General features: G+C 39.5%; 1 protein-coding gene across 1 annotated transcript; it reads right to left on the bottom strand.

Moving 5' to 3' along the window:
• Positions 1 to 18760: 18760 nt before the first annotated feature.
• Positions 18761 to 19977, bottom strand: ZNF30 (zinc finger protein 30). Its single transcript, XM_036064215.1, is given in 5 exon segments — positions 18761 to 18772; positions 18833 to 19413; positions 19416 to 19614; positions 19617 to 19847; positions 19957 to 19977. Coding segments are annotated over 5 exon segments (1044 nt in total).
• Positions 19978 to 26775: the final 6798 nt, after the last annotated feature.

Raw genomic sequence — 26775 nt, 5'->3', positions numbered from 1 at the left:
TTTTAAAATTTAAAGTCTATTTTGTCTGATATTAATATAGCCACCCTTACTGTAATTGCTTATTATTTATATGGAATATGTTTTTCCATCCTTTCACTTTCAACCTACTTTTGTCTTTGGCTATAAAGTTAGTCTCTGTGGACAACATATGGTTGGATTTTTTTTTTATTATTTTTTAATGTTTACTTTTGAGAGAGAGAGAGACAGAGAGTGGGGAGGGGCAGAGAGAGAGGGGGACAGAGGATCTGAAGTGGGCTCTGTACTGACAGCAGAGGGCCTGGTGTGGGGCTTGAACTCACAAACTGTGAGATCACGACCTGAGCTGAAGTCTGACGCTTAACTGACTGATTCACCCGGGTACCCCTAGTTGGGTCATTTTTAAACATCCATTCTGTCAGTTTCTGTATTTTGATTGGAGAGTTTAATCCACTTACATTTAAAGTAATTACTGATAAGGAAGGACTTCTGTCATTTTGCTATTTGTTTTCTATATGGCTTTTGGGTCCCCATTTCCTATAGTACTGTCTTCTTTTGTTTTTGATTGTTTTACATTTTTTTAACGTTTTTTTTTTTTTTTTAATTTTTGAGACAGAGAGAGAGCATGAACAGGGGAGGAGCAGAGAGAGAGGGAGACACAGCATCTGAAACAGGCTCCAGGCTCTGAGCTGTCAGCACAGAGCCCGACGTGGGGCTCGAACTCACGGACCGTGAGATCATGACCTGAGCCGAAGTCGGACGCTTAACCGACCGAGCCACCCAGGCGCCCCTGTTTTTGATTGTTTTAATGTAAAATGTTTTAATGCCCTTCTCATTTCCTTTTGTGTGTATTCTATAGCTATTTTCTTTGTGGGTACCATGGAGATTATGTTGAACATCCTAAAACTATAACACTCTAATTTGAATTTATATTAGCCTAATTTCCATACCATACGAAAACTCTGCTCCTATGCAGTTCCACCTCCAACCCTTTCAGTTATTGATATCACAGAATTACATCTTTATACATTTTAGGTCCAAAATATATGCTAATCATTGTTTTTTAAAAATGCATTATCTTTTTAAATCGTGGAAATTAACGAAGTTATAAACCAAAGTTACAATAATAGTGGTTTTAAAAATTGCACTTGTATTTACCTTTACAGGTGATCTTTATTCCTTCACACGGCTTAGAGTTAGTCTAATGTCCTTTGACTTCAAATGGAAGGACTCCCTTTAGCACTTCTTGCTAGGCAGGTCTAGTGATTGTAAACTTCCTCGGATTTCGTTTATCTGAGAATTAATTTCCCCCTTACTTTTGAAAGACAATTTTGCCAGATACATGATTCTTGGTTACCATTTTTCTTTTCTTTCAGCACTTTGAACATACCAGCCCACTGTTTTCTGGCTTCTAAGGAATTTTTTTTAAGTTTGTATTTATTGTGAGAGAGAGAGAGAGCTAGTAGGGGAGGGGCAGAGAGAGAGGGAGAGAGAGAATCCCAAGCAGGCTCTGCACGGACAATGCAAGCCCAATGCAGGCTTGAACTCACGACCCTGGGATCGTGACCGGAGTCAAAACCAAGAGTCGGACACTTAACCAACTGAGCCATCCAGGCGACCCTCTGGCTTCTAAAGGATCTGATGAAGAATCTGCAGACAATCTTACTGAGGATCCCTTGTGTTGGCAGGTCACCTCCCTTGTTCCTGTCAAATTTCTCTGTCTTTTGACAGATTGTAGTTTGTCTTGATTTGGGTCTCTTTGAATTCATCCTTTATGGAGTTCATTGAGCTTCTTGGGTGCTTATATTTATGTATTTCATCAATCCGGGGGAGTTTTCAGCCATTAAATCTTCAGGTTATCTCTCCTTTGTCTCATGTCCTGGGACTCTGACAAAGTGTGTGTTGTTCCTCTTGAAGGTGTTCCCGAGGTGCCTTATATTCTGTTTACTTTTCTTCACTCCTTTCTCTTTTGATCTTCCTATCTTGAAGTTCACTGATTCTTCCATGTTCTCAAATCTGCTTTTGAATCCCTCTAGCAAATTTTTCATTTCAGTTGTGGTAATTTTAGCACTAGAATCTCGTTTTGATTCCTTTTTATGTTTTCTATGTCTTGTGTGATATTTCCATTTTTGTTCATACAGCATTTCCTTGCCTTTCTCCATGTCTTCCTTTAGTTATTTGATCATCTATAAGATAGGGTTTTTTTCTTTTTTTTTCAATATATGAAATTTATTGTCAAATTGGTTTCCATACAACACCCAGTGCTCATCCCAAAAGATGCCCTCTTCAATACCCATCACCCACCCCCCCTTCCACCCCCCATCAACCCTCAGTTCTCAGTTTTTTTAAGAGTCTCTTATGATTTGGCTCTCTCCCATTCTAACCCCCTTTTTTTTTATTCCTTCCCCTCCCCCATGGGTTTCTGTTAAGTTTCTCAGGATCCACATAAGAGTGAACACATATGGTATCTGTCTTTCTCTGTATGGCTTATTTCACTTAGCATCACACTCTCCAGTTCCATCCACGTTGCTACAAAGGGCCATATTTCATTCTTTCTCATTGCCACGTAGTACTCCATTGTGTATATAAACCACAATTTCTTTATCCATTCATCAGTTGATGGACATTTAGGCTCTTTCCATAATTTGGCTATTGTTGAGGGTGCTGCTATAAACATTGGGGTACATGTGCCCCTATGCACTCCTGTATCTCTTGGATAAATTCCTAGCAGTGCTATTGCTGGGTCATAGGGTAGGTCTATTTTAATTTTTTGAGGAATCTCCACACAGTTTTCCAGAGTGGCTGCACCAGTTTGCATTCCCACCAACAGGGCAAGAGGGTTCCCATTTCTCCACATTCTCTCCAGCATCTATAGTCTCCTGATTTGTTCATTTTGGCCACTCTGACTGGCGTGAGGTGATATCTGAGTGTGGTTTTGATTTGTATTTCCCTGATGAGGAGCAACATTGAGCATCTTTTCATGTGCCTGTGGGCCATCTGGATGTCTTCTTTAGAGAAGTGTCTATTTATGTTTTCTGTCCATTTCTTCACTGGATTATTTGTTTTTCGGGTGTGGAGTTTGGTGAGCTCTTTATAGATTTTGGATGCTAGCCCTTTGTCTGATATGTCATTTGCAAATATCTTTTCCCATTCCGTGGGTTGCCTTTTAGTTTTGTTGATTGTTTCCTTTGCTGTGCAGAAGCTTTTTATCTTCATGAGGTCCCAATCGTTCATTTTTGCTTTTAATTCCCTTGCCTTTGGGGATGTGTCAAGAAATTGCTATGGCTGAGGTCAGAGAGGTCTTTTCCTGCTTTCTCCTGTAGGGTTTTGATGGTTTCCTGTCTCACATTCAGGTCCTTTATCCATTTTGAGTTTATTTTTGTGAATGGTGTGAGAAAGTGGTCTAGTTCCAACCTTCTGCATGTTGCTGTCCAGTTCTCCCAGCACCATTTGTTAAAGAGACTGTCTTTTTTCCATTGGATATTCTTTCCTGCTTTGTCAAAGATTGGTTGGCCATACTTTTGTGGGTCTAATTCTGGGGTTTCTATTCTATTCCATTGGTCTATGTGTCTGTTTTTGTGCCAATACCATGCTGTCTTGATTATGACAGCTTTGTAGTAGAGGCTAAAGTCTGGGATTGTGCTGCCTCCTGCTTTGGTCTTCTTCTTCAAAATTACTTTGGCGATTCGGGGCCTTTTGTGGTTCCATATGAATTTTAGGATTGCTTGTTCTAGCTTCGAGAAGAATGCTGGTGCAATTTTGATTGGGATTGCATTGAATGTGTAGATAGCTTTGGGTAGTATTGACGTTTTGACAATATTTATTTTTCCAACCCATGAGCACAGAATGTTTTTCCATTTCTTTATCTCTTCTTCAGTTTCCTTCATAAGCTTTCTACAGTTTTCAGCATACAGATCTTTTACATCTTTGGTTAGATTTGTCCCTAGGTATTTTATGCTTCTTGGTGCAATTGTGAATGGGATCCTTTTCTTTATTTGTCTTTCTGTTGCTTCATTATTAGTGTATAAGAATGCAACTGATTTCTGTACATTGATTTTGTATCCTGCAACTTTGCTGGATTCATGTATCAGTTCTATCAGACTTTTGGTGGAGTCTGTCGGATTTTCCATGTATAATATCATGTCATCTGCAAAAAGTGAAAGCTTAACCTCATCTTTGCCAATTTTGATGCTTTTGATTTCTTTTTGTTGTCTGATTGATGATGCTAGGACTTCCAACACTGTGTTAAACAACAGTGGTGGGAGTTGACATCCCTGTCGTGTTCCTGATCTCAGGGAAAAAGCTCTCAGTTTTTCCCCATTGAGGATGATGTTAGCTGTGGTCTTTTCATAAATGGTTTTTATGATGTTTAACTATGTTCCTTCTATCCCGACTTTCTTGAGCGTTTTTATTAAGAAATGTTGCTGAATTTTGTCAAATGCTTGACAAAGCATTTGTCGATTGACAGGATCATATGGTTCTTATCTTTTCTTTTATTAATGTGATGTATCACATTGATTGATTTGCGAATGTTGAACCAGCCCTGCATCCCAGGAATGAATCCCACTTGATCATGGTGAATAATTCTCTTCATATGCTGTTGAATTTGATTTGCTAGTATCTTATTGAGAATTTTTGCATCCATATTCATCAGGGATATTGGCCTGTAGTTCTCTTTTTTTACTGGGTCTCTGTCTGGTTTAGGAATCAAAGTAATACTGGCTTCATAGAATGAGTCTGGAAGTTTTCCTTCCCCTTCTATTTCTTGGAATAGCTTGAGAAGGATAGGTATTATCTCTGCTTTAAACGTCTGGTAGAACTCCCCTGGGAAGCCATCTGGTCCTGGACTCTTATTTGTTGGGAGATTTTTGATAACCGATTCAATTTCTTCGCTGGTTATGGGTCTGTTCAAGCTTTCTATTTCCTCCTGATTGAGTTTTGGAAGCGTGTGGGTGTTTAGGAATTTGTCCATTTCTTCCAGGTTGTCCAATTTGTTGGCATATAATTTTTCATAGTATTCCCTGATAATTGTATCTCTGAGGGATTGGTTGTAATAATTCCATTTTCATTCATGATTTTATCTATTTGGGTCATCTCCCTTTTCTTTTTGAGAAGCCTGCCTAGAGGTTTATCAATTTTGTTTATTTTTTCAAAACACCAACTCTTGGTTTCCTTGATCTGCTCTACAGTTTTTTTAGATTCTATATTGTTTATTTCTGCTCTGATCTTTATTATTTCTCTTCTTCTGGTGGGTTTGGGCTGCCTTTGCTGTTCTGCTTCTATTTCCTTTAGGTGTGCTGTTAGATTTTGTATTTGGGATTTTACTTGTTTCTTGAGATAGGTGTGGATTGCAACGTATTTTCCTCTCAGGACTGCCTTTGCTGCATCCCAGAGCGTTTGGATTGTTGTATTTTCATTTTTGTTTGTTTCCATATATTTTTAAATTTCTTCTCTAATTGCCTGGTTGACCCATTCATTCTTTAGTAGGGTGTTCTTTAACCTCCATGCTTTTGGAGGTTTTCCAGACTTTTTCCTGTGGTTGATTTCAAGCTTCATAGCATTGTGGTCTGAAAGTATGCATAGTATGATCTCAATTCTTGTATACTTACGAAGGGCTGTTTTGTGACCCAGTATGTGATCTATCTTGGAGAATGTTCCATGTGCACTCGAGAAGAAAGTATGTTCTGTTGCTTTGGGATGCAGAGTTCTAAATATATCTTTCAAGTCCATCTGATCCAATGTATCATTCAGGGCCCTTGTTTCTTTATTGATCGTGTGTCTAGATGATCTGTCCATTGTTGTAAGTGGGGTATTAAAGTCCCCTGCAATTACCACATTCTTATCAATAAGGTTGCTTACGTTTGTGAGTAATTGTTTCATATATTTGGGGGGCTCCGTATTTGGTGCATAGACATTTATAATTGTTAGCTCTTCCTGATGGATAGACCCTGTAATTATTATATAATGCCCTTCATCTCTTGTTACAACCTTTAATTTAAAGTCTAGTTTGTCTGATATAAGTATGGCTACTCCAGCTTTCTTTTGACTTCCAAGTATGATAAATAGTTCTCCATCCCCTCACTTTCAATCTGAAGGTGTCCTCAGGTCTAAAATGAGTCTCTTGTAGACAGCAAACAGATGGGTCTTGTTTTTTTTTTTTTATCCATTCTGATACCCTATGTCTTTTGGTTGGCACATTTAGCCCATTTACGTTCAGTGTTATTATAGAAAGATATGGGTTTAGAGTCATTGTGATGTCTGTAGGTTTCATGCTTGTGCAGAAGGTCGATTCAAGTTATGTCGGAAGGGAGTTCTCTGTGCCTCTTTGATTTCAATGCCTCTTTCCTTCCCCAGATCAGGGAAGTTCTCAGCTATTATTTCTTCAAGTACACCTTCAGCACCTTTCCCTCTCTCTTCCTCCTCTGAAATACCAATTATGCGTAGATTATTTCTCTTTAGTGCATCACTTAGTTCTCTAATTTTCCCCTCATACTCCTCGATTTTTTTATCTCTCTTTTTCTCAGCTTCCTCTTTTTCCATAATTTTATTTTCTAGTTCACCTATTCTCTCCTCTGCCTCTTCAATCCGAGCCATGGTTGTTTCCATTTTATTTTGCAGCTCGTTTATAGCATTTTTTAGCTCCTCCTGACTGTTCCTTAGTCCCTTGATCTCTGTAGCAAGAGATTCTCCGCTGTCCTCTATACTGTTTTCAAGCCCAGCAATTAATTTTATGACTATTATTCTAAATTCACTTTCTGTTATATTATTTAAATCCTTTTTGATCAGTTCGTTAGCTGTTGTTATTTCCTGGAGATTCTTCTGAGGGGAATTCTTCTGCTTGGTCATTTTGGATAGTCCCTGGTGTGGTGAGGGCCTGCAGGGCACTTCCCCTGTGCTGTGGTGTATAACTGGAGTTGGTGGGCGGGGCCGCAGTCAGTCCTGATGTCTGCCCCCAGCCCACCACTGGGGCCACAGTCAGACTGGTGTGTGCCTTCTCTTCCCCTCTCCTAGAGGCGGGATTCACTGTGGGGTGGCGTGGCCCATCTGAGCTACTTGCACAGTGCCAGGCTTGTGGTGCTGGGGATCTGGCGTATTAGCTGGGGTGGGTAGGCAAGGTGTGCGGGGGCGGGAGGGGCAGGCTCAGCTCGCTTTTCCTTCAGAGATCTGCTTCGGGAGGGGCCCTGCGGCACCGGGAGGGAGTCAGACCTGCCACCGGAGGGATGGATCCGCAGAGGCACAGCGTTGGGTGTTTTCGAGGCGCAAGCAAGTTCCCTGGCAGGAACTGGTTCCCTTTGGGATTTTGGCTGGGGGATGGGCGAGGGAGATGGCACCGGCGAGTGCCTTTGTGCCCCGCCAAGCTGCGCTCTGTCGTCTGGAGCTCAACAACTCTCCCTCCCATTGCCCTCCAGCCCTCCCGCTCTCCGAGCAGAGCTGTTAGCTTATAGCCTTCCAGATGTTAAGTCCCGCTTGCTGTCCGAACACACCCTATCCGGCCCGTCCGCTTTTGCAAGCCAGACTCGGGGGCTCTGCTTGGCCGGCGGGCCGCCCCTCTGCCCCGGCTCCCTCCTGCCAGTCCGTGTAGTTGTGCACCTACTCTCTGCCCTTCCAACCCTCTTCCATGGGCCTCTCGTCTATGCTTGGCTCCGGAGACTCCATTTTGCTAGTCTTCTGATGGTTTTCTGGGCTATTTAGGCAGGTGTGGATGGAATCTAACTAATTAGCAGGACGCGGTGAGCCCAGCGTCCTCCTACGCCGCCATCTCCCTCAGGATCCTAAGATAAGTTGTTTTAAAGTCTTTGTCTAATGGGAGCTGACATCAGGGTTTTTTTACAAGACAGTTTCTGGTGATGTTTTCCCCCTTTGAACAGGCCATGCTTTCCTGGTTTTTTTTGTTTGCCTTGTGATTTTTGTTGTTGTTGAGCACTGGACACTCAAATTTAATTATGTGTTAACTCTGGAAATCAGATTCTTCATCTTTTCCCAGCGTTTGCCATTTTTATTTAGAAATGTTTTTAACCGTCCTAGGCCGTCTCTGCCAGGGATCAGCCTGAAGTGTATCTATCTCAGGTCTCTTCTGAGCCTGTTAACTTGACTTCTAAGATTCTCCTGTATATGTGATTGCTTTGGAATGTCTTAATCCTAGGTATTTGACTCCCAAAAGGAGAAAAAGAAAAATGAAGGGGCAGAAATGTGCTGGCACCTAAAATCCCCGGGAAGTCACCTCAGCCAGAGGGGTAGTGGCTTGTAACAATTGGAGAAGAATTGCACAAATGGCCGCCCACTTCCGTGTCTTCACCTCTGCAGTCAGGTTAGAGCACAGATCCTCAATATTTGGAGAGTGGGGTCCTGCCCACTCTCCCCAAAACTGCATGCAAGCTGCTCCAGGGACACACAAATAGCTGCCTGCCACAGGGCAAGGGGACAAGGGATAGGTAGCTGCTACAGTGCTGAGGACATACACTGAGCAAAATTAACTGCAATTTACTGCTTAAGGCTTCCTCTGTAAGTTGTAAGCCTTTGAATAGACCCCAGAGTTCCAAAATAGTTACAGTAGACATATTCTGCCAATACAATTGTTGTGTAGATAGGGAGATGACTTTCTCGTGCTTCCTATTCTACCATTTTACCAGAAAACTTACTCAAATGCACTATAATTTTTTAAGCTTTTTATATGTTAAATAACATGAGTTTTTGGCTATTACAAACTAAGCTATGGGCATGAATGTACAGGTATTCATATGGGCCTATGCTTTCATTTCCCTTGTGATAATATCTAGGAGTACAATGTCTTTGTCTACAGGGCAGGTGAATATTAAAAATTTTTGGAAACTGACAAATTGTTTTCTAAAGTACTTATGTTACTTTCCCCCAAAAGTGAATGAGTTCCAGTTCTTCCATATAGTAGCCAAGAATTGATATCAGTGTTTCTAATGTTTGCCATTTTAATAGGCCTGTAGTAGTAGAATCTCGCTGTGGTTTTACCTGGCATTTCTCTAATGACTCATGACCTTGAGCATTTGTAAAATGTTATTTACTACCCAAGTATCTTTGGTAAAATGCCCATTCATATCTTTTGCCTATTGTTAAAATGTTGGTTGAAGAATACAATGAAACAGCAAAGAAATTTGTTGGAATTTCAGTCATTTATCAATGATGTTGGTAACTTATTTACATAACGGGGTAATACATTTTGAATACTGAAAACGTGTCCTCAAAATTTTGCGCTGTTCCCAGTGGGAAACTATAGACACAATATACTTTTAAGTTGAATTTGAATTAACATAGTGTCTACTTTCTTGCGTCTTCACAGCTAATGAAAAAGTAAGTCAAGCTCTGAGTTCTAGTATTTACTTTGCAGCCATTTTCAAGCTACGTGCGGTCTCTGAATGTGAAGTTGGCAAATATGTGCAGTAGGACAACATTGTATCCTTTGTCCAGCATAGAGACGCAACAGATGTAAGTAACTTTATGCAAAGATTTCTAATTCAAAATTTAATTATAGATATAGGGCTACATAGGTTATCTATTTTTTTTTATCTGTTTTTGTAAACTTTAGTCATTTGTGTCTTTAAAGGAATTTGTTAATTTCATTTAAATTGTTTATTGGTAGAAATACGTTCATGATTTTCCCTTTTTCCCCTCTCAATATTTGTGTAATTGTAGTGATGTCTCCTTTCTCATTCCTGATATTGGTAATTTGTGTATTTCCTTTTATAACTTGATAAATCTTGCATAGAGGCTTATCTATTTTATTATTCTTAAGGCTTTTGGTTTTACTCTTTTATTTTGAGAAAGACAGAGTGAGTGAGTGGGGGAGGGGCAGAGAGCGGGAGACAGGATCCAAAGTGGGCTTTGTGCTGACAGTAGAGAGCCGGATACAGGGCTTGAACTCACAAACCATGAAGTCGTGACCTGAGCTGAAGTCAGACACTTAACCGACTGAGCCACCCAGGTGCCCCTTACTGACTTTCTCTATAGTCTGTTTACTTCACTGATTTCCATTTAGATCTTTATTCTGCATTTTTAAAAATTTTTATTTCAAGTAAACTCTATACCCAACCTGGGGCTCAAACTCATAACCCCGAGATCAAGAGTTGCATGCTTCACCAACTGAGCCAGCCAGCCCCCCTCTTTTTTCCCCTAGTTTTAAAATGTGGACACAGATCCTTGATACTTTTGTTGTTGTTGCTTAATGTTTGTTTATACTTCACATAGCCTTCAGTCCTGACAATTTCCTCTTGTATTTCCTTCTAAATATTTTGGTGGGGCGTTTGTTTTTTGAGAGAGAGAGGGCACAAGTGAGTGAGGGGCAGAGAGAAAATCCCAGGAGGGGCGGGGGGGGGGGGCAGAGGAGCAGGGCTCATAGATGCAGGGCTCGTGCTCACCTAATGTGGGCCTCGAACTCACCAACCATGAGATCATGACCTAAGCTGAAGTCTGACACTTAATGACTGAGCCGCTCAGTACCCCTAAATATTTTGTACTTTTGCATTTTATTTCAGTCTGTGATCTATTTTAAGTTCATTTTTGTTTGAAGGTCGGAGGCATTTCTTCCTCTTGTGCCTCACATCTGGGCAGACTGATGAGAAAAGCCCAGGGGTTCCTTCTTTTGCAAGATTCAAACCCTGCAAGCCCTGCCCAAGCAAGAAAGCGTTACCTCAGCCCCATTTTCAGGTGTTCTGGGTATACTGGTGTGTTTCTAAATTAATAAATGTTCTGTATTTTTGGAAATTTTAATAATAAAAAGTTGTAAAATTAATATAATTTTGTCCAGAGACAAAGAAGTGAGCTACACCTCTGGCCAGTTACAAGTTGAGCGTTGGGGCACCTGGGTGGCTCCCAGTGGTTGAGTGTCTGACTCTTGATTTCTGCTCAGGTCATGATCCCGGGGCCATGGGATCAAGCTCTGTGCTGAGCACAGAGTCTGCTTGGGATTCTTTCTCCCTCTGCCCCTCTCCCCCCCCCCACTCATGTTCTCTTTCTAAAATAACAAAAAAAAATTTTGAGCAAAGAGAATATGGACTATTGTGGGTTAAAATACATGAATGAATAAAAATGAGCCCATAATGAGACTTCTTAGAAAAGATGAGCTTAAACTCATAAGATTGTGCAAAGACAAATAAAAATGCAAGTGAAATTATAATAAAGTAGCCTGAGGATACATACCAAATTCACACTGGCTGAGACTTTTGGGGAGGCAGAATAGTGACTAGGTATTCAGACAAAGAAAAATTTTAAATCACCTGTACCGTTCTCTCCATTCTCTTTCATAATAAAACATATAAAACATAACACAAGGAGCTATTAAAGTTGATGACTGACAAACTTAAGCGGTAGAGATAGGTCCTTTGCACTTTTTAGCAAGTAACAGATGGGCTTGTTTTTGATAAAATAATTTTTTTTAATGAGGGGTAGAAATAAAAGTACTTACTATGATGAAAAAAACTTGGACAAATTTATCATACTATGTAGGAGAGTATATTTACTTAAGTCCAATTTTTATTCAATGAAATAGCACTTTCTCAGTGGAGGCAGAAGTAGCCTCTTCCATGGAGAACAAGCTTGACTGTCTTGTCACGGGGATCATTGCTGAAAGTCTAGTCTAGAACTCATTCCTATTGTTATTTCAGCGATTGTGTTAAACCCCAATTCTCTTACCATTTAGCTGCTTATTTACTCTGTTTCCTGAAATCAAACACTAATTTATAGCGTGTTTGGTGCTGGAATGGGTTATAGGCAACAGATCATGAGCATCTGGGAATGTTTGTCAGACCTGATTGCGTTTAAAGGTAGGAAGATCCAGTTAACACTGGAAAATACTCGTGTTCTGACCAGAAATGGACAAAACAACTGGCACACAGTGCTTGGGGCATGGTCGAATTAAGTGTTGGAAGACCGTTCTTCCTGGATTTCTTGGTGTTCATGCACTGTCTGGGTCTTCTGAGCAGCAAATATTGACACTGTAATGATGGACATGTCTCCCCTCACCAGAGTCCTATTCTAAGGGTAAGACAGTCTGGAGATACCCTTTTATCTCCTCCAGAGCCAGTTGCTTACATTCTGGGCTAGAGACCTTTCCTTTGTCCCCCAAGAGACCAGATGGACTCCCTCCCTCCCCCTCTTTATTTCACATTCGAATCCAAAGCAGAATACACATGTCTTCTCAAGTACACAGAAAACATTGTTCAGGACAGGTCATACACAAAATGAATCTCAATAAATTTAAGACGACTGAAATCATACCAAGCCTCTTTTCATACCACAATGGTATAAAACTAGAAATCAATCACAAAAAGAAAACTGGAAAAATCACAAATATGTGGAGATTAAACAACATGCTACCGAGTAACCAATGGATTATTTCTTTTTTGAATAAATCAGAGGATAACTCAAAAGTACCTCGAGACAAATGAAAATACAACGTATCAAAATCTGCGGGATGCAGAAAAAGCAATTCTAAAGTGCGTAGCAATACAGACCTAACTGAAGAAATGAGAAAACTCTCAAATAAACAATCTAACTTTATACCTGAAGGAACTAGAAGGAGAGGAACAAAGCCCAGAGTTAGTAGAAGGATGGAAATAATAAAGATCAGAGCAGAAATAAAAAAGACTAAAAATAGAAAAGATTAATGAAACTAAGAGTTGGTCCTTTGAAAAGATAAACAAAATTGATAAACCTTTAGACTAAGAAAAGAGAAGGCTCATATAAATAAAATCAGAAACGAAAGAGGGGAAGTTACAACTGACCCCAAAGAAATACAAAAGATCATAAGAGACTACTATGAACAAATATACACCAACAAATTGAACAACCTAGAAGAAACAGGTAAATTCCTAGACACGTACAATCTTCTAAGACTGAATCATGAAGAAATAGAAAATCTGAATAGACTGATTACTAGAAAATCTGAATAGACTGATTACTAGAAAATCTGAATAGACTGATTACTAGAAAGAAGATTGAATCCGTAACCAAAAACACAGCAAACAAAAGTCCAGGACCAGACAGCTTCATTAATGAAGTCTACCTATCCTTCCCAAACTCTTCAAAAACAAAACAAAATAACAATACAAACAAAACACCGAAAAAACAAAGAAAGAAAAAGAAAGAAAAGAAAATCTGAAGAAAGGAAATCCTTCCAGACTCATTTTATAAGGCCAGCATTACCCTGATACCAAAAACAAAGACACCACAAAAAAAGGAAATTACAGGCCAATATCCCTGATGGACATAGACACAAAAATCCTCAACAAAATATTAGCAATCCAAATTAATCCATTAAAAAGATTATACATTGTGATGAAGTGGGATTTATTCCAGGGATAAAAATATGGTTCAATATCCACAAATCAATGTGATAAAGTACATCAACAAAAGGAATAAAAATCATGATTATCTCAGTTGAAGGAAAAGCATTTAACAAATTAAACACCAATTTATGATAAAAAAAAATTTCAACAAAGTGGGTAGAGTGGAAATGTACCTCAACATAATAAAGGCCATTTAAGATCAGCCCACAGCAAACATACTCAACAGTGAAAAGCTGAAAACTTTTATCATCAGGGACAAATCAAGGATGCCCACTCTCTCCACTTTTATTCAACATAGTATTGAAGTCCTAGCCAGAGCAACTAGGCAAGAAAAAGAAATAGAAGCTATCCAAACTGAAGAAGTAAAACTATCACTATTTGTGGACAGTAAGATTTTATATATAGAAACCCCTGAAGACTCCACCAAAACACTATTTGAATTAAAAAACAATTTCAGTAAAGTTGCAGGATACAAAATCAATATACAAAAACCAGTTGTGTTTCTATATACTAACAAACTATCAGAAAAAATTAAAACAATCCCATTTACAATTGCATCAAAAGGAATAAAATAACTAGAATAAATTTAACCAAGGAGATAGAATGCCCTTACACTGAAAATTTTAAAACATTGATAAAAGAAGTCAAAGAAGACACAAATAAATCTAAAGATATTCCATGCTCATGGATTGGAAGAATTAATATTGTTAAGATGTCCATATTACCCAAAGCAATCTATGGATTCAGTGCAATCCCTATCAAAATCCCAATGGCATTTTTCACAGAAATAGAACAATCCTAAACTTTGTATGGAACCACAAAAGGTACTATATCACCAAAGCAATATTGAGAAAGAAGAACAAAGCTGGAGGCATCACACTTCCTGATTTCAGACTACATTACAAGGCTACAGTAATCAAAACAGTATGGTATTGGCATTGAGCAGACACACAGACTGATGCAATGGAATAGAGAGCTTATAATAAATTCATGCATAGTCAGCTAATTTATGAGAAAGAAGCCAAGAATATACAATGGGGAAAGGACAGTCTCTTCAATAAACGGTACTGGGAAACCCAGAGAGCCACATCCAAAAGAATGAAACTGTACCACCATGTTAACACCATACCCAAAATTTAACTCACAGTGGATTAAAGACTTGAATATAAGATGGGAGACCATAAAACTCTTATAAGAAAACAGGCAGTAAAATGTTTGACATTGCTCTTAGAGATAGTTTTTGGATCGGACTCCAGAGGCAATGGCAACAAAAGCAAAAGTAAACAAATGGAACTAGATCAAACTAAAATGCTTCTGCACAGCAGAAGAAACCATCAACAGTATAAAAAGGCAACCTACTGAATGGGAGACGATATCTGCAAATGGTACATTTGATAAGGGGTTAATATCTAAAAAAAAAAAAAAAAAAAAAAAACTCCTACAACTCAGTAGCAAAAAATCCAATTAAAATATGAGAAGATCTGAACAGAGATTTTTCCAAAGACATAAACCATTAGGAAAACGCAAATTAAAAACACAATGAGTTACCACCAGACACCTACCTATTAGAGTAACCGAAAACAAAAACAAGCCGACAACACCAAGTGCTGACAACGATGTGTAACTGCAACTCTCATACATTGATGATGGGAACGTAAAACGGCGCAGCCACTTTACAAGAAATTGCCAAACTTTTCCAAAGTTAAAACCAAATTTACCATACAACAGCACTTCGAGTCCTTGGCATTTACCTAAAGAAATGAAAATGTCCACACAAAAGTGCAAACAGTGCCTTTATTCTTGACTGCCCATCCTGGAAACAACCCAAATTGCTATCATCTGGTGAATGGGTAAACAGATTGTGGTTCACCCACAATGGAATACGATGCAAGAATACAAATGAACAACTTATACACATAATAAAATGGATGAATCACAAGTGCACTGTGCTAAATTAAAGCCGGAAACAAAAGCCTACTGACTGTATTTGTATGACATTCTGCAAACAACAAAACCATAGATTAGTTGTCATGACCTGGGGTTGGGGGAAGGGAACTAATTACCCAAGAGCATGAAGGAACTTTTTTTTGGGGGGGGGGTGACAAATATTCTGTATCCTGGTTGTGGTTATGGTTATATGACTGTATATATTTGTCAAAAAATATATAGAACTGTATACCTAAACAGGGAGAATGTTACTATATGCAAATTACGTCAATAACCCCCAAATAAAAAAACAAAAAATTCCCTCATCAACATAGATGTGAAAATTCCTGAATAAACATTAGCAAAATGAAAGCAGGAATGTATGACAAGTACACTATGATCTTGGGAATGAAAAGTTGAGCCAACTGTTGAAAATCAATGTAAGTCACTGTATAAAAAAATGTTTATATTGTATGAGAATCTCAATTGCTGAAAAAGGAAGCATTTGACGAAATACAACTCACTTTAATGATAAAAGGAAAATCCCTCACCGTGATAAGGGACATGGATGAAAAATCAAAAGCTAACATTATATTTAACGGTAAAGAACTGAATGCTTCCCTCAAGATTCGACAAAAGCCAAGGATGTCCATTTTCATCAGCTCTATTCAACACTGGTGTACTGGACACCGTAGGAAATGCTGCAAGAGAAGAAAATTCAAACTGGGTAGGACATAGTAAAAGTGTGTTTGCTCACAAATGACACTGTTGTGTATACAGAAAAATCTAAGCAATCTATGAAAAGCTACTAGAACTCAAATTTAATATCATAGGAAACAAAGTCGATACACAGAAAAAAATTTATATATTCAGCAATAGCATTTATCGTAATATCAAGAATTATGACACACTAAAGGATAAGCTTAACAAAATATGTGGAGGACCGAAAAGTACACAATATTGCTGAGAGAAATTAAAGACCTAAGTAAAAGGAAATATATGTTTATGAATTAATGGAAGTGAATTATCTCCATATTGATCTATAGATTCAATACACTCCACATTATAATTCCCCAAAACGTTTTCTCCCATGGCAATTGACAACTTGATCTGCAAAGATGTAATTGAAAAAAAGACTTTCAACAAAGCAGTAGCAGTTCTGAAACGTGCAGTAATACTCTTCGGTATTGTTAGAATAATGGACACATGGTATAAGGGTATGAGAAGTATATTTGGAAATGAATATATTTATGTAGTCTACTGATTTCCAAAAAGCAACTCAATGGAGAAAGATAATTCTTTTCAAGAAATGGCCCCAGAACAAATGTATATGATTGTTTCCTCTTTTCACAGATTCGTTAATTGTATACACGGTGACAATAATTTTCTAATTTTGTTGTTTTAAAATTAATGTTCCAATTACAGTTCTGGCCTCACATGAAAATTTCTGATACACAGGCATCTCATTACGTTTTCTGAGTAGACCTCAATTTCATAATTTTTGGTTTTCTCTTTAATCCCAAACTTATGCATACATGTGGTGACTTCCCAAATCAAGATGTTAAAACTATCACTATTCAGATCATTAATCGCAAGAAGCCTCTGTACAGTGGAAAGCTCCAGCAGTGACTACCCTATCCGAGTTTCAATACTTAGTTATGTGTTTACAAAATCTGCAGCATTACCTTGGAAGTGTTTTTCAGAACCCAGTGAAATCTGTGTAACTTCCAATTATAGAGAAAAATCTGGGTAGAGGAACAAGTTAGGGGACTGAGAAAAATACAGAATGTGAAGCATTCTCTAACACAACTTCCTTGGACTTTCCCCCCAAAATCATGTAAAAAAGGTGGGACGCAAGAGTATATAGGGGCACCTGGGTGGCTCAGTTGGGAAGCATCCGACTTCGGCTCAGGTCATGATCTCACAGTCTGTGGGTTCAAGCCCCGCATCAGGCTCTGTGCTGGAAGCTCGGAGCCTGGAGCCTGCTTCGGATTCTGTGTCTCCCTCTCTCTGCCCCTCCCCCACTCGTACTCTGTCTCTCTCTCAAAAATAAACATTAAACAATTTTTATAAAAAAAGTAGAAGGCTATTGTTTAGGAGTGAAGTCTACAACTCCCTCTTACATGCAGAAATAACATGTATACATGGAGAGATAAGTAGAGATAAAATAAATAAGGCAAAATGTTACCAAAGATGGTGGCAATTTTACTATTCTTTCAACTTTTCTCGGTTAAAATTTCTATTAACAAAAAAGTTGTAAAAGAAATTTCCAAGTGGACAGTATTTTTCTCTCATTATTTCCAACTTACCCTGAGTTTTGGACAAAGAATGAGGATTATAGGCTATTCTCAACAACTTCACATACATTGAAAGACTGAGTATCTTTCAAGCATTAATTCAATTTAAGGGATGACTTCAAAATGAATATCCTCTCATTTCTTTCTTTCTACAAAGTTTTATCCAGAGAGATTTACCTAAAATTGTAAAATGGATACACGAATATAAAGGCATTTTTTTTAACTTTTTTATATATTTTTTTAATGTTTATTCATTTTTGAGAGACAGCGTGAGTGGGGGAGGGGCAGAGAAAGACACAGAATCTGAGACAGGCTCCGAGCCGTCAACACAGAGCCTGATGCGGGACTCGAACGCACGGACTGTGAGATCATGACCTGAGCCGATGTCGGTGTCTTAACCTACTGAGCCATCCAGGTGCCCCAGGGCATTTCTAAATTAACTACACCTGTAGGGTCTTACTCTCAAAATTTCACTAGCAGTTGAAAAACATGCTAATAGTAAAATTAATAAATATCAGGCATAGGTTTTTACGAGTATGTAGGTTCTAATACCACCATTTTAAAGCAATGCCCTGAAATAGCACGTATGGTGCCTGGGGTCAAACAGGTTGGAAGGCGGTGGCATGACAATGATGGGAGCTGATGTGTGCTTTCCAATATACATTAACTGGTTTTGTTTGTTTGTTTTTTTAACTAGGATGGATTATCTGAAGTTCAGCAATGATTTAAGAGTAACTGGATGGTTTTTTTTATTCACTAGTTCATTCAACCATAGTAGAATAGGTCATATCAAATTTCATGCTACCAATGCTGTACTAAAGTTTCCTACCTTTTCTGAATTGGCCACCAATCCCGAATATTCTGATATTAAAAACACAAGAATGACAAATGAAGGCTTTCCTATGTTTTCTGAATTCCAGTATGAATTCTGTAATACGAGAATATTTTCTAAAGGCCTACAAGATTTTTTACATACAGGTTTTTCATTAGCATAAATTCTGATGCTAAATAATGTTTGAGTCATACATAAAGGACTCCCCAAATTCCTTAAATTCTTAGGGTTTTACACCCATATGGTTTCTCTGATTGCTTTAAGGGCTGAACTGTCTCCAAAGTCCTTCCCACATTTTTTACACTTAAAGGGTTTCTCACCAGTGTGCAACCTCTGATGTTCAGTAAGGAAGGAATTAAGTCTAAAGGTCTTGCCACATTCCTTACATTCAAAGGGTTTCTCACCAGTATGAATTCTCAGATGTTGAACTAGGTAAGAGCCAGAACTAAAGGCCTTCCCACACTCCTTACACTCATAGGGTTTCTCACCAGTATGAATTCTGCCACGTTGTACAAGGTATGAGGCACAACTGTTTTTCCACATTCCTTACATTTATAGGGTTTCACATCAACATGAATTTTCTGATGCTGTGTAACATGTACATGTACTCGAAAGGTCTTTCCACATTCCTTACATTCGTAGGGTTTCTCACCAGTATGAATCCTCTGATGTTGAACAAGGTATGAGCCAGCACTAAAAGCCTTGCTGCACTCCTTACACTCATAGGGTTTCTCACCTGTATAAAGTCTTTCATGTTGAACAAGGTATGAGGCACGACTAAAGGCTTTCCCACATTCCTTGCATTCATAGGGCTTTACCCCTGCATGAATTCTCTGAGGTGCATTAAGAAATGAACTAAGTCTAAAGGCCTTTCCACATTCCTTACATTCATAAGGTTTCTCACCAGTATGAATTCTCTGATGTTTAACAAGGGGTGAGCTACTACTAAAGGCCTTCCCACATTCTTTACATTCATACGGTTTCTCACCAGTATGAATTCGCCGATGTTGAACAAGGTATGAGAAGGTACTAAAGGCCTTCCTACATTCTTTACACACGAAAGGTTTTTACCAGTATGAATACTCTGATGCTGAAGAAGTTTTCCATACACTATAAAAGCTTTCCTACATTTCTTACATTCATAGGGTTTCTCACCGCTATGGATTCTTTGATGTTGAACAAGGTATGAGCTACTATAAAAAGCTTTTCCACATTCCCCACATTCATAAGCTTTCTTAGCAGTATGACTACTCTGATGTACAGTAAATTATGGCTACTACCAGAGGTCTTCCCACATTCCTTGCATTCATATGGTTTCTCGCCAGTATGAATTCTCCCATGTTTAACGAAGCCTGAGCCTCTAATAAAAGCCTTCCCACATTCTTTACATTCATAGACTTTCTTAACAGTGTGAGTTCTCTGATGTTGAACAAGGTACGAAAAGGTACTAAAGGACTTCCCACATTCCTTACATTTACAAGATTTCTCACCAGTATGAAATCTCTGATGTACAGTGAGCCGATGTCCATTACTAAAGTTCTTCCCACATTCTTTGTATCAGTAGGGTTTTTCACTAGAATGTGTTCTCTCACGTTGAACAGGGTTTGAGTACTGACAAAAAGTCTTCCCACATTCCTGATATTCATATGATTGCTCTCTATTAAGAATTCTCGGATGTAAAGCAAAAGATGTATATTTCTCAATGGTGGGCATTTCTTTATTGCTGTCTCATCCTTCGACTGAGAATCTGAAAGAAAACAAACAAAAAACAAATATGTTTTCCTATATGAGAAAATACAGGAATAGATTTCTCTGGAAGAAAAGAGACTAAAAATATCCATTAGATATCAAAAGCCTAGATTATACTAAAATACTGTTATAAAAATTTTTTCAAGGTCAAAGAGAAATGCAGAGATTAGTGAGAGTTTATTTAAAATAGTAAGGTTGGGGATAAAATAGGTTTCATTTCTGATATTTAAGTGTGGATCAGGATCTTTGAGGAGCATGTTGAAAATCTGTACCCACACCATCCCAGACCTCCTGAATCAGAAGACACAGGGCAAGTTCTGGGCACGAATACGTTTAACATTTCTAACAAATGTTTCTGATAGAGATAAAATTTCATTTACCCCCACTGTGACTTCTCTTTACACTTTGAATAAAATCCATGTATCTTTCATTAATATGATTCCTGCTTACCTATCAGCCCTCATATCAAGTCAGAATTTTCTTTGTTCCCTCTTTACCTCACTTTCCCCTTTCAGCACTTGGAATGTGTCACAAGTTTTCTCATCGTTTGGTTCCATCTGCAGGTGATGGTAATCTCCCCCAAATTCTCTGGCATGTGTTGTTTGCAGACTGGATCTTTCTCATCCTATATACGTTTAAGGTGAACTATCACTTTATCAGGAATACTGTAAATTGCTGACCTTGTCTAAGGATGCCCATGTCTTTAGCTTCTGTTATAACACTCAATTCTTGTAATTCCAACCTGTTTTCAATTACACAATTATTTCTCTTTGCTAAAAGTTTTCATTTATTTCCCCCACACCTACCTGTGGTTGATAGTATTTTGGTCTTCATGGCCTTTGCCATTATCATGCCTGTGAATATGTTGCATCACATGACAAAAGATATATAATTAAGGTTACTAATCAGTTGATTTGAGATGGAGACATCAACCTGGCTTGCCTGGATAATTCCCTAAAGAGCAGAGCTTTCTCCTGGCTAAGGGCAGAAAGGGAGCCAAGGACATTCAAAGTGTGAGAAGGACAAGACTGGCTGCTGGCCTGAAGATGGAGGGGACCACATGGAAAGTGTGAGAAGGAAATAAATTCTGCCAATAATCAGTGAGCCTAGAAGGCCCTATGCCCTAAAGAACTGTAGTCACAGCTGATACTCAGATTTAGTCATCCTGTGAACTGGTCTACAGAACTATGGGATAATAAATGACTGTAGTCTTAAGCTGCCAAATGTGTGGTAATTTGTTACAAAGCAATAGAAAACGAACACTTTCCCCCAAAGCAGGCTCAACCCCTGTGTCATTCAGCACTGAACTATAACCCCTGAGCACACAGCAGAAATTGATAGCAAAAAAAAAAAAAAAAAAAAAAGACAAATCTCCAGACAAAAAAAAAAGAATTAGGATATAGTTAAAAGACAATGTCATACAAATAATTCACTGATAATCCATTAATATAAAATAGAGAATCCTTTACGAAATAAACAATTTCTGGAATGAGGCAGAGAAGGTATAAGGTATCTTTGCCAAAAAGTCAGGTACATTTCCAAGACTCCTAGGTTTCTCCAAGAAACAGAAGAGACTTAATACGGAGCTCTGGATGACAAATGCAATGACAAAAGGGATACATGACTGATTATCTTGAATTATACATTCTGAATCAGTGATGATGGATAAAAGATGAGTCCATCATAATTCTTGCAAGAGAACAGAAAAATAATTTTTAATCTCTGTTGTTGAATAATCTCGTACTTAGAAAAAGTATTTACTAGCGAAGACTCAAATAATTCCTCTTCCTCTTTTCACTGGAGCTATGTTTCCAGTTAACCAAAAGTACTGGTTTAGAAAACTAATAAATATTTACACAAGAAATACCAGTAACGAAGTATCTTCCTGCAAATAATGATATTTTCTTATTTTTTTAAGTTTATTTATTTTGAGAGAGAGAGAGAGAGAGAGAGAGAGAGAGAGAGAGAGAATGAGTTTGAGAGCAGGGGAGGGGCAGAGAGAGGGAGAATCCCAAGCAAAGCGGGCTCTGCACTGACAGCCTGTCATCGCAGAGCCGGCTTCAGATCCTCTGTCCACCCCCCCCTCCCCCGCACGCGCACACTCTCAAAAATAAATAAACATTAAAAAAATACTGCTAGCAATTTGAAAACCATGTCACAGTGTTGCTGTAAGAATCAATAAGGCAATACATGTAAAATACCTAGAACGGTGTCAGGCATAGGGTACAGACTTCGTGTTACTTTACTGCAGTCACTTCTGCTGTTACCACCGCCACCAGCACCACCACCACTGGCTGCATAAGAAACAATGATCAAAAAGGGGAGGGGCTCCTGGGCGGCTCAGTCGGTTGGGCTTCCGACTTCAGCTCAGGTCATGATCTCACGGTTGGTGAGTTCAAGCCCCGAAACGGGCTCTGGGCTGACAGCTCAGAGCCTGGAACCTGCTTCGGATTCTGGGTCTCCCTCTCTCTCTGCCCCTCCCCTGCTCATGGTCTGTCTCTCTCACTCTCAAAAATGAATAAATGTTAAAAAAAAAAAATTTAAAAAAAGGGGGGGGGTCCTGCATGGCATGAGCAAACTGAACAAGATTTCATACCTCCCCTGACAAATTTTCAGTTAATGACTTTTCTTCTTAGGTCTACGAGAAAACACAAAATAAAGGATACTTACTCGTTCCTCTACTATATCAACTATCTACATCCAAATCCACTGTCACCATTTTTTCTTGTGCACAAAATGCCACCATCTTACCCCTCCAGGTCAAGGCCATTGCTGCTATAATAATTTCCTCCTCCCAATTCACCCATTTTGACCACTCAAATGGAACCGTTCCCATCATTAATCATGCAGGTGTAACCCCATGTCCCAACCAACCCCATCTCTTTGTGAGCAAATGCCACTGCAGAGCCCTTGCCCTCACTTTCATCGCTGCCTCACCCCGTTCTGCTTACACCGGGCCTGTCAGGCTTTCACTCCTTGATCCCGCTGAGAATTTCCCCTTCTGGGAAGGCCACACCTCAAACTCAACGCTCATGTCTTAATTCATGTTTCAGTAATCATTCCTCCATCTTGAAACGTTTTCTTCATTTGCCTTTGCTGGTACCACTTTCCCGTTTTAATTCTACCTCAAAACATGCTTATTCTCAGTAGTCTCTTTTGTGGCATCCTCTGACGGACGTAACTGTGACACTCCTCTACCTGCCCTGGCTCTCTGGGAGACCTCATGCAGTGCCATGGCTTTAAATACCAGCCACAGGAGTGCCGGGTGGCTCAGTCGGTTAAACGCTGGATTTTGCTAAGGTCATGATCTCACGGTTCGTGGGTTCGAGCCCCGCGTCGTGCTCTGTGCTGACAGCTCAGAGCCTGGAGCCTGCTTCGGATTCTGTGTCTCCCTCTCTCTCGGCACCTCCCCGGCTCTATCTCTCTCTCAAAAATAAATAAACATTACAATTTTTTTTATAAATAAGTAAATAAATACCAGCCATAAGCCAATAAAACTCAACTGCTATTGTGAGCCCATCTTCTCAACTTCAGGCTTCATATTCAACAGCCTACTCAGCCTTCTAATCGGACGATTTATGACCATCTCAGACTTAACATATTCAAAGCGCACATATTTAAATTGGCTCTCCATCCTGCCTTTTCCGTCTTTCCCATCTGAGGCAACTGTGTCACCATTCGTCTGCTCAAGCCAAAACGTGCTCATCCTTCTTAACGTCCCTCTTCCTCCACACTCATTTATAACCCACCAGCATGCTGTGAGTTCTATGCTCAAAGTAGCTTCTTGCCACTTTCCACCACCAACACTCGAATCCAAACCACTAGCACCCCAGTCTGCACTACCGAAGTGGCCTCCCAGCAGCTCTTCCTCTCCTGACCCTTGTCCCCATTCAGGCAACCGTCTCTGCATCTGTGCAGGAAAAAGCAGAAGGGAGTGATGGACGGCATCTGCAGACCCGAGAACCTCAAAATAGCCATTTTCGTCCGAAAGATTAGCAGACTAATTGGAGAGGCACAAGCAATCTGGGGCGCTTGGTAAGGTTTGACGTGGTTGGAAGCTGATTTATCAGGGAGGGAGGAAAGAGGGTTGTGATTAGGCAGAGGCAGCTAAAGGGCTTAAGGGGTAGTTGGAAAAGGTTTATCTCCTCATTTGGAGAGTCTGGGTGAAGAGTAGGTGAAAATTCTTTATATAGTTTTGCAACTTCTCTGTAAGCCTGAAGTTATTATTTTAAAATGTTTTGCTTCTTTCTGCTCAAGGTGTTTATAAGGATATCTGCCTGGAGTACCGGAGTGGCTCAGTCGGTTGAGTGTCCAACTTCGGCTCAGGTCATGATCTCATGGTTCGTGAGTTCGGGCCCCACGTCGGGCTCTGTGCTGACAGCTCGGAGCCTGGAGCTGCTTCAGATTCTGTGTCTCCCTTTCTCTGCCCCTCCCCTGCTCACGCTCTCTCTCCCTCTCTCTCTTAAAAATAAACATTAAAAAATTTTTTATAAGGATATCTTCCTTATAGTAATTCATTAAGCTGTGTATTTTAATATGGTTTTCTAGTTTTTATCTCATTTAACAAAAGTGTTTTTTTTTTTAATTTAAAATTGGAAAAATATAAATTAGATCATGCCTTCTAGTCACTTTCAGGAAAGAATCCAAATTCCTGATAATTAACAAAAATATATACAAGACTTGGCCTCTTCCGACATTCTCCCTTTTTTCTTGTTGCTTACCCCCCTCATTAATTCTGTTCTGGTCTGATTATTGCTCCTGAATCACCCAAAGCTCACTCCCACCTCAAAGCATGTACATTTGCTGTTCACTCTGCCTGGAATGTTCTATATAATCATATAGCCTACGCCCTTCTTGTTCTTGTCTCTGCTCCGTTATCACCACCTCTGAATATACAAATAAATCTAAATGCAGGAGAGGAGCTGAAAGCAGTCAAATTCAAGATGCAGTGGAAATACTGCACTATGAAAGAGAAGAGGCCCAATAAAATGACAGGGAAATAAGAGGTGAATGAGTGTTAAAATTTGCAAAGACAAAGTTTCTTTGGACATTTTGGTGAGATATTCCTCTTTCTCCCAAGTTTCAGGCTTTTCTATGCAGGCCTTGCTTGGGCTCCCTTTGAAGGGACAGTTCCAGGCAACATCTCAGAAAAGTGCCTCCTCCCTGACCCAATGAGGGCTTCTCTACCCGATGGGATCTTACTCACCTGTGCATGGTCTTCTGTGATCTTCCCTATCATCCAGGGCTCTTTCCATCACTCCGATAAAGTAATCACATGTGGTTTAGAAAGGGAATGTCCAGCTTACAAGAGAAGAATGTCATACAAGGTAGAAAAGAAATAAAATATGAATTAACAAATACTTTGAGCTTAGAACTTGGAATAAACTAGAGGTCAAAATGATATTGATAAGTATTTCTGGGAAGGGCAAGGGGATTCAAGAATCCAGACAGATGGGGAAAAGCTTTTATTTTAAGTGAAATCTACTTTCTCTTTCTCTCTCTCTTGCATCTTGACAGAAAGCATGACCTTGTAATTGAGAACACAGACCATGGAACCAGAGCGCTTGCATTCAAATTCCTGCTTCTGCCTCCTACCAGCTGTGTGACCTTGGGAAACTCACTTAAACTCACTGTGCTCCAACATGCTTATCTGAAATGGTTACAAAAATAGTACCCATGACACAGGATGGTTGTGAGGATAGAGATCAGTTAATACAAATCAAACACAAAAATGTAGGGTGTAGAATAGTGATTGGTACATAGTAAACAATACACTCACCCGTGTATTGTCTTCTTGTGAGTTATTAACATTATCACTGTTATTTTTCTAAGAGAAAAAACAAAGATTCTTGAGACATCTCTAAGATATTCATTTAATCTTAAATGCAAAGTTCATGAATTATAAATTTTAACTATAAAAGCAGGGTAATTATTTTGTTCTTGTTTTCGAGAGAGAGAAGGCTTAAGTGAGCAAGGGCAGAGAGAGTCCCAGAAGGGGCAGAAGGAGAGAGAGCGGGGGAGAGAGGAAGATAAAGAGAAAGCAGGGCTTGAGCTCACCCGATGTGGGACTCAAACTCAGAAACTGTGAGATGGTGACCTGAGCCAAAGTCAGATAATGACTGAATCACCCAGGTGCCCCCGGGTAACTGTTTTGTAAGAAAGAAAATGCAGTAACTTCAGTTTTTGTTTTTGAGAGAGACAGACACACACGGTGAGTGGGGGAGGGGGAAAGAGGGAGAGAGAGAGAATTCCAAGTAGACTCCATGCTGCCAGCACAGAGCCCAGGCACGGGGCTTGAACCCACAAAGCCCTGAGATCATGACCTGAGCAGAAACCAAGAGTTGGAGGCTTACCCAACTGAGTCGCCCAGGTGCCCCCCCCCTTTTTTTAACGCTTATTTTTGAGAGAGAGAGAGAAAAAAAAGCATGAGTGGAGGAGGGGCAGAGAGAGACAGAAAGAAAGAACCCCAAGCAGGCTCCACACTGACAGCAGAGAGCCCAATTTGGGGCTTGAACTTGCAAACTACGAGATCATGACTGAAACAGGGTGCTGTCGAGAAAACAAAACAAAACAAACCACCAGACGCCGAATAGAAGCAAGGCAAGATTTTATTCACGGCCGGGCCACATCTGATCTCCTGAGCTTAAGGAGAAAAGTGCAGAGAACAGCCCCTGAACAAAGG

The sequence above is a fragment of the Lynx canadensis genome, chromosome E2 (assembly GCF_007474595.2).
Source record: "Lynx canadensis isolate LIC74 chromosome E2, mLynCan4.pri.v2, whole genome shotgun sequence".
NCBI lineage: Eukaryota > Metazoa > Chordata > Mammalia > Carnivora > Felidae > Lynx > Lynx canadensis.
Note: the sequence above shows the minus strand (reverse complement) of the source record. Positions and strands in the feature narration are given on the sequence as shown.